General features: G+C 44.3%; 1 protein-coding gene and 1 long non-coding RNA gene across 2 annotated transcripts in view; both read left to right on the plus strand.

Moving 5' to 3' along the window:
* Window positions 1-6357, plus strand: part of LOC106817099 (epidermal growth factor receptor-like) — a gene marked incomplete in the record, with an annotated part of 39873 nt that extends 33516 nt beyond the window's left edge. Inside the window, 7 exon segments of the mRNA XM_014821746.1 lie at window positions 441-545; window positions 1033-1181; window positions 1389-1434; window positions 2190-2287; window positions 2807-3055; window positions 3632-3786; window positions 6306-6357. Of these exon segments, the coding sequence (XP_014677232.1) occupies window positions 441-545; window positions 1033-1181; window positions 1389-1434; window positions 2190-2287; window positions 2807-3055; window positions 3632-3682 (698 nt within the window).
* A 101-nt stretch (window positions 6358-6458) lies between these two features.
* The window catches only part of LOC106817100, a 3674-nt gene continuing 1016 nt past the window's right edge, over window positions 6459-9116 (plus strand). Inside the window, exon 1 of the long non-coding RNA XR_001394994.1 lies at window positions 6459-6495. This is a non-coding gene — a long non-coding RNA (uncharacterized LOC106817100). The remainder of the gene's footprint in view (window positions 6496-9116) is intronic.

Consider the following 9116-nt stretch of genomic DNA (forward strand, 5'->3'; position numbering starts at 1 on the left):
AAGAGTGGGAGGTACGAAGGGAGGGAGTAATGCAGAGGGAGATGCACACACGTACGCGCACGCACAGGCACGGACGCACACATGCACAGGCACGTGCGTACGTTTATTGCTGGTACATACACAGACATTAAATTGCGGCGGCGACAATTTTCCACATACATCTTTCTTTTCTCTCTAATATTTTTCACTCTATATATAGTTACTTCTCTTGCCTTCTCGCTCACGCTCTCCCTCTGTGATTCTCACCCTCTCACACACATACACTCTCTCGCACTCTGTCTCTGTTACTCGGGCGTTATATATATATTTTCTCTCCCCCTCCCTCCTTATCTCTCTCTCCAATATATATATATATATATTATATAAATATATATATATTCATATACATTCCATTGAATGTCACGCGTTGTTTTACATGGTGTTGTTCTATTTATTTACAGATTATGCAGATGTGACTCCGGCTGTGAAGAACGCGAAAGAGCGGCCACAGTTCAAACCCGTACCGGTTGCTGTAGAAAACCCAGAATACATGGACTCCGCTACCAGTGAGTGTTACATGGAATAGAAGGGAATGGAGAGGAATGGGATGGAATGCCATGGAATGGGATGGAATTGAGTAGAATGGGATTGGATTGGGTGGATTGTCATGAAATGGAATGGAATCGAGTGGAAAGTGATGGAATGAATGAAATGAAATGCCATGGACTGGGATGGAATTAATGGAGTAGAATGAGATGTAATGCAGTGCAATGGAGTGGAATTAAGTGGAAAGGAATGGAATGTCATGAAATGGAATGGAATAGAGTAGAATGGGATTACATGGAATGGAATTGAGTGGCAAGGAATGGAATGGAATATAATGGAATGAAATAATATGGAATGGAGTGGAATGGAGTGGAAATGGATGGAATGGAATAGAATGGAATGGATTAGTTTGGAGTAGAGCAAAATAGAATAGAATTGAATGGAATAGAATGGAATAGTGATGATCACCCATATTCAAGATGGCGTCCGTATTTTCCGTTCTCCCAGATCAAGAGGAAGCCGAGCGATTGCGGGCGACAGGTGGCAGCACCAGTTCGGAGGCGTCGGCTGCCGACCACGCCTACTACAACGACTTCGACAGCATGCAGAAGCGAGACCGGCGCCTGATCAAACCTCTCACTAAGAACGAGACGTCCGTGTGAGCTGTCGGCGCTCGTCTAACCCCCCCCCCCCGCCGCGCCATCGCCGGCCCTGCCACGCGGAGCGCTAGACTGACGCCTGTCTCGCGCACGGTGCCATGACGAGGTGGCTGCAATGTAGTCCGGCACCCATCTAGCTCGTCGTTCGGACGGATGTTACGTACGCAGCATGGAAACCACGTGACTGACAATGTTGTTCTACAGGTTCCGTGTCACGATCCCGTGTTCCGTGTCACGAGCGATGCGAGACGTAAGTGTTCCGTGGTAATGATGAATTCTGGGGTAACGTGTCGCGTGACCGCGGTTCCATGTCCATGTGGAATGCTGATGGAGAGAATTGCGTGATGTAAAAGTTTCGCTCGCGACATGTGATGTAAAAGTTCCGTGCCGGCAAAGCTGAGTAACATGCGACATGTTAACGTTCCATGTTGTTAAAGCCGTGTAACATGCGATGTAAAAGTTCCGTGTTACTAACGTTAATAACATGTGATGTAAACATTAAAGCCGTGTAACGTGCAATGCAGAGGTTCCATGCTGTTAAAGTAAAGCGTCAAGCACTCAACGCTGGCAGCATATCATTAGATGGGTTCCCGTCAGCCGTGGGTCGGCTGCTATTCATTAACGCAGCTGCGTGGCGGCAGACTAACTGTATAGTCTGCGATGGAAGCGGAGGTCACGTGTGGGTCACGTGCAGATAGAGGAAGCTGGCAGCGTGGCTGGATAGTGTAGCAACTGTAAATACGAGATATTGTATCATACACATACATACGCATACATACTTATACACATACTTGGCAACTGCGTTCATGTTTTTACTGCCTGTATTAATATCATTGTGAATAGATTAGGAATGATCATCGCCAGTAGCTGGCGCCACTGTTCAATATATTGTTACTCACTGTAATGGTCGTGTGGGTATTTTGGGGCATAGTATATGTATATATATAAGTGTGTGTGTGTGTGTGTGTGAAGCTCTCTCTCACACACTCGCTCTCTCGCTCACAGGTTGGATGCTGGATTCAGAAAGCAGGCCTTCCTTCAAGGAGCTGGGAGCCGACTTTGCCAAGATGGCGCGCGACCCGGCACGCTACCTGGTGGTGCAGGTGAGAAACAATCAACGCTAGGCACGCGCGATTGTTAATGAGTACAATAGTTTACATCTACGCTTATTTATATATTTATTTATTTATTTATTTATTCATTTAGGTAAAAACGAAATTTACGCGGAACGCAAAAGAGACTTGCATTTTACTCTTACGTTGGTTTATCTATCGTTATGTAGTTCTGCTACAGGCATGTGATAATCTACTAAGGTCTCATTCACAGATTATACTAGGAAAACATTAACCTGACAGTAATTAATGCGTTAGCACAACAATGTTACATCTAGTTACAATGTTACAATAGTTTACATCTATGTTTATTTATTTATTTATTTCTTACCTTATTTAAAAACTTTTCACATTATTTAATTCACTCGTTCATTCAATCATTCACTGATTCATTTATACATATTTATTCATACACATACGTGCAAAGTATAACCAACTAATAATCATCAACACATAACATAAATACAACCTCCAGGACCCCGCGCTGACCTCTTGTTTGTTCGTTGCCAGGGCGACGACCTCATGCGGCTGCCGTCGTTCACGCCGCAGGACAACCATGAGTTCATGCGCGGTCTGAGCGTGATGGAAGATGGCGCCACCGGCGGCGGGCAGCGCCGTCTCGTCGACGCAGAAGAGTACCTGCAGCCGACGCCCGCCGCAGCCATCGCCGCGGCAACGATGCCTCCTGAGCAGCAGTCTCCGCCCGCGGCGTCACCGCCCACCAGCCCCGAACACGAGCCGTTCGAGTCGCCAAGCAAGGTGAGTGCGCGAGGGGTCGCGGTGAGGTAACGGTGGGTTTGTGGTGAGGTCAGGATTGTGTCACGGTGAGGTCGTGGTGAGGTCACAATGCGGTCACTTCGGAGCCATCCTAACCCTAGCATTAACGCTAGAAGCACGGGGCGTTTGAGGGGTGGGGTTGTAGTAGGGTCATGATGAGGTCATGGTGAGGTCACATTATGGTCGCGGTGAGGAAATGGTGAGGTCACGTTGGCGTCACCCTAACCCTAACCCTAACCCTAACACTAACCCTAACCCTAACCCTAACCCTAACCCTAACCCTAACACTAACCCTAGCCTTAACTATAAACCTCACTCTAACCATAACTCGGTCGGTTTTACCACAACGCATATCACCTAACTCCATATTTCCTAACCCCCAAAACCCTTGACTCGACCTTACACTGGACGCTGACCTTGACTCGGTCTCACGCTAACTCACTCTCTCACTCTCTCTCTCTCTCTCTCTCTCTCTCTCTCTCTCTCTCTCTCTCTCTCTCTCTTTCTCTCTCTCTCTCTATCTCTCTAACTCACTACAACTCTCTCGCTCTCTTGCAGAAAAAGCTGCTTGCAACATACGAGGAGGAGGGGAGGGAACGGGCGGAGTAAGAGTACGCTCACGCTGGAGAAGGCGGTCACCTACGGGCCGCGTGAGAGAGAGGACAGCATCGCGGGAAGGTACTCCTCCGACCCACTAGAGGCTCGCTTGGGAGGTAAGCAGCTATATCCTATTATATATAAGTAATATATATCTAAATAATATATATCATATAATATAATAATATATATTACTTATATATAATCAATTATTTTTTACTGGTATATATTAAGCTATATCTTAGTATATAAGATATATAATATATGAATATATATATTATCATAATTAATCTATTATTATTTATTATGGTATAAATTAAGATATCCTATATATATATATAATTATATATATATATATTATATGTATTATATAGATAGATAGATATATAAGGTTCTTGTATGTATGTAATGTACGGTATATATATATATGTATTATTTATATATATATGTATATGTTTTTATTATCGCTCCACCTGTATAGAAGCAGACATAGGCTGATATGTATGGTAATGTCTCCATTCTCTCACACTCATATAGAATGCAGACATAGCTGATATGTATGTATGTCCAATCTCAACCTCATAGAAGCAGACATAGGTGAAATGTATGTAATGCTGCCACTCTCTCTCACCTCTATGAAGCCGACATAGCTGATTGTATGTAATTGTCTCCATCTCTCCACGCTCTTATAGAAGCAGCATAGCTGATACGTTTGTAATGTCTGCATCTCTCTCCACCTCATAGAAGTCAGACTAGGCTGATATGATAGTAATGTCTCCATCTCCTCTCTCACACTCCTATAGAAGGCAGACATAGCTGATATGTATGTATGTCTCCTCTCTCTCACACCTCTATAGAATCAGCCATAGCTGATATGTTGTAATGTCTCATCTTCTCCCTGTATGGCAGGAGACATAGCTGTATGTGTAATGCTCATCTCTCTCTCCACTCTATAGAAACAGACATAGCTGATAATGTATGTAATGTCTCGCATCTCTCTTCCCACCTCTATAGAAGCAGACATAGCTGATATGTATGTGAATGTCCCATCTTCTTCACACTTATAGAACAGACATAGCTGATTATGTGATGTAATGTTCTCATGCTCTCTCTCAGCCAACCTGTATAGAAGGACATAGCTGATATGTATGTAGATGTCTCCATCTCTCTCTCCACGCTGCTGTAAGAAGAGACATAGCTGATATTATGTAGTGTCTCCATCTGCTCTCTCACACCTACTTATAGAAGCAGACTATGCTGATATGTATGTAATGTCTCCATCTCTCCTCACAGCCTGTATAGACGCAGACATAGCTTGATATGTATGTAATGGTCTCATCTCTCTCTCACACTCTATAGAAGTGCAGATCATAGCTGATATGTATGTAATGTCTCCATCGCTCTCCTCCCTCTATAGAAGCCAGAACATAGCTGATATGTATGTCATCGTCTCCATTCTTCCAACCTCTATAGAAACAGACATAGCTGATATGTATTTAATGTTCCATCTCTCTCACACCTGTATAGACGCGACATAGCCTGATATGTCTGTATGTTCATCTCTCTCTCAGCTACTCTATAGAAGGGCAGAGCATAGCTGATATGTATGTAATGTCTCATCTCTCTCTCACACCTGTATAGAAGGAGACATAGCTGGATATGTATGGTAATTCCTCGGCTCTGCTCTCTCAACCTCTATAGAAGCAGATAGCTGATATGTTCTGTAATGTCTCCATCTCTCTCTCAACTCTATAGAAGCAGACATAGCTGATATGTATTTTCATGTCTCCATTCTCTTCAACCTGTATAGAACGCGACATAGCGATATGTATGTAATGTCTCCATCTCTCTCTACACCTCTATAGAAGGCAGACTAGCGTGATAGTTTATGTAATGTTCCATTCTCTTGCTCACTACCTCTTAGAAGCAGACATAGCTGGTAATGTCTGCCATCTCTCTCACACTCTATAGAAGCAGACATAGCTGATATGTATGTAAGATCTCGGATCTTTGCGCCCACCCTCCTATAAGAAAGCAGACATAGCTGATATGTTAATGTAATGTTCCTCTCTCTCACACTCTATAGAAGGGCAGCATTCGCTGATATGTATGTAATGTCTCCATCTCTCTCACACGCTCTATAGAAGCAGACTAGCTGAATGTATGTAATGTCTCATCTTTCTCTCCACACCTCTATAGAAGCAGACATCGCTGAAGATGTAAGGTAATGTCTCCATCTCTCTCACACCTCTATAGAAGCAGACATAGCTGGATAGTAATGTAATGTTGCTCTCTCTCACACTCTATAGAGAGCAGAATAGCTGATATGTCTGTATGCTCCATCTTTCTCCCAACCTCTATAGAAGGCAGACATAGTGATAGGTATGTAAGTGTTCCATCTCTCTCTCACACCTCTATAGAAAGACATAGCTGATATGTATTTCATGTCTCCATCTCTCTCACACTGTATACGAAGCAGAGATACTTGATATGTATGTAATGGTCTCCATCTATCTCACCTGTATATGAATGCAGACATAGCTTGATATGTATATACTGTCTCTCTATCTCACACCTGTATAGAAGCAGACATAGCTGATATGTATGTAATGTCTCCATCTCTCACACCCTATAGAGCAGACATAGCTGAGGCGCATCGACGTCCGCCCGGCCACCAGCTTTCGAACTCTATGGCTAATGAGTAAGGCGGTGGGCGGGCGGCACCACCAGCTGCGTGGATGAGGACGACTCCTGCTTCCATCCCCGCAGCCCCGCGAAGCAACAGCCGCGCGTACCTAGACCATCATAACCCGAGGATCACATAGGTAGGTGTTTATCACTGTCGCTGTTGACATAATTATACATTATATTTATAGTGTTATTATATACGCTATACTGTAGATATATATATCATATGTGAGCAAATATAATGTATAGGCAATCATAGTATATAACTATTCTCTGTCTCTCTTCTCTCTCTCCTCTCTCTTTCTCTCTCTCTCTCTCTCTCTCCTCTCTCTCCTCTCTCTCTCCTCTATCTCTATCTCTCCTGCTCTCTCTTCTTTCTCTCTCTCTCTCTCTCTCTCTCTCTCTCTCTCTCTCTCTCTCTCTCGTGCTCATGTCTCTTGCTCTCTTCTCTCTCTTCTCTCTCTCTCTTCTCTCTCTCTCTCTCTCCATATATATTATCTATATTATACTCTCTATATATATTTACTATTTCATATACATCCTTGCATGTCACGCGTTTGTTTTACATGCGGTGTTCTATTTATTTACAGATTATGGCAGATGTGCTCGCTGTGAAGAATCGCGAAAGATGGCGGCCACAGTTCAAACCCGTACCGGTTTACTGTAGAAAACCTCAGATACATGGACTCCGCTACGCAGTGAGTGTTACCTGGAATAGAAGGGAAGGAGAGGAATGGGAGGTGCGATGGAATGGGAGGAATTGAGTAGAATGGGATTGGATTGGGTGATTGTCATGAAATGGAATGGAATCGAGTGCAGTGTGGAATGAATGAAATGAAATGCATGGACTGGATGGAATTAATGGAGTAGATGAGCTGTAATGGGCAGTGCAATGGAGTGGAATAAGTGGAAGGAATGGAATGTCAATGAATGGAATGGAATAGAGTCGAATGGGAATTACTAGGAATGGAATGAGTGCAAGGAAGGAATGGGGAATATCATGGAATGACCTATTTGGCATGGAGCTGGAATGGAGTGGAAATGGGAATGGAATGGATTAAGTTTGGAGTAAGGGCAAAATAGACCAATGAATTGAATGGAACATAGAATGGAATAGCTCGCACGATCACCCATATTCAGATGGCCGCTCGCATTTCCGTCTCCAGATAAGAGGAAGGCCGAGCGATTGGCCGCGACAGGTGCAGGCAGCAGTTCGGAGGGCGTCGCTGGCCGACCATCGCTATACAACGATTCGTACAGCATGCAGAAGCGAGACCGGCGCTGATCAAACTCTCACTAAGCACGAGACGTCCGTGTGAGCGTGTCGGCGCTCGTGCTAACCCCCCCCCCCCGCGCGCCATCGCCGGCTGCACGCGGAGCGCTAGACTGACGCTGTCCTCGCCACGGTGCCATGACGAGGTGGCTGGGTACAAAATGTAGTCCGGCACCCATCTAGCTCGTCGTTCGGACGGATGTTATCGTACGCAGCATGGAACCACGTGACTGACAATGTTTGTTCTAGGAGGTTCCGTGTCACGATCCCGGTGTTCCGTGTCACGAGCGATGCGAGACGTCATTGTTCGTGGTAATATGAGATTCTGGGGGTAACGTGTCGCGTGACCTGCCGGTTCATGCCCATAGTGAATGCTGCTGGAGAGGAATTGCGTGATGTATAATGTTTCGCTCGGCGGACATGTGATGTAAAAGTTCCGGTGGGGCAAAGCTGAGTAACATGCGACATGTTAACGTTCCATGTTGTTAAAGCCGTGTAACATGCGTATGTACAGTTCGTGTTACTAACGTTAATTACATGTGATGTACACATTAATAGCGTGTCACGTGCAATGCAGAGGTTCCATGCTTTAGTAAAGCGTAAGCACTCACGCTGGAGGCATATGATTTAGATGGGTTTCCCGTCAGCGCGTGGTCGGCTGCTATTCATTAACGCAGTGCCGTGGCGGGCAGACTACTGGTATAAGTCTGCGATGGAAGCGGAGGTCCGTGTGGGTCACGTGCAGATAGAGGAAGGCTGGGCAGTGTGCTGATAGTGTAGCAACTGTAAATAAGAGATATTGTACCATACCATACATAGCGATACATCTTTATACCATACTTGGGGCACTGCGTTCTGTTTTTACTGCTGTTATAATATCAGTTGTGAATCGTATCGGAATGATCCTCGCCAGTAGCTGGCGTGCCACTGTTCAATATATTGTTACTCACTGTAATGGTCGTGTGGGTTTTGGGGGATAGTGTAATGTAATTATATATATATCTACTATATTATATAATATAAGTATATAATAATATATATGTTGTATATGTGTATATATATCTTGTCATCTTGTATTGTGCCAGTTATATGATCTAGTGTCTATACGCGTTTGTGGCCTGCTATGGCAATGCAACGAATGGCAAAAACTCGCGGCTAACATTGTAATATTACGCTGATGTTTGTGTGCATGGAATGGTAGTATATTGTGGCCATTGATTCAAGTTTTCGTCGCATGTTTTATTTGAGATTATTCGATCGCGATGTCGCCCGTTCTAGAGGGAGCACGTGTTGTAATAGTGACGTTGCGATGGGCGTGTGTTCTACTAGCGCTCGATCGCGCTGGACATCGATGGTGCTGCCTCTCGTGTAGCATTTTTAAATATCTAATTATCTATTGTAATTAAGGAGACAGCAAGTCTGTATAGCATATAACTCATATAATGCAGGTGTGGTACGGCGTCGGTTTAATTTGAAGACATAATT

Source organism: Priapulus caudatus, unplaced genomic scaffold, assembly GCF_000485595.1.
Source record: "Priapulus caudatus unplaced genomic scaffold, Priapulus_caudatus-5.0.1 Scaffold1595, whole genome shotgun sequence".
NCBI classification, from domain to species: Eukaryota; Metazoa; Priapulida; class Priapulimorpha; order Priapulimorphida; family Priapulidae; genus Priapulus; species Priapulus caudatus.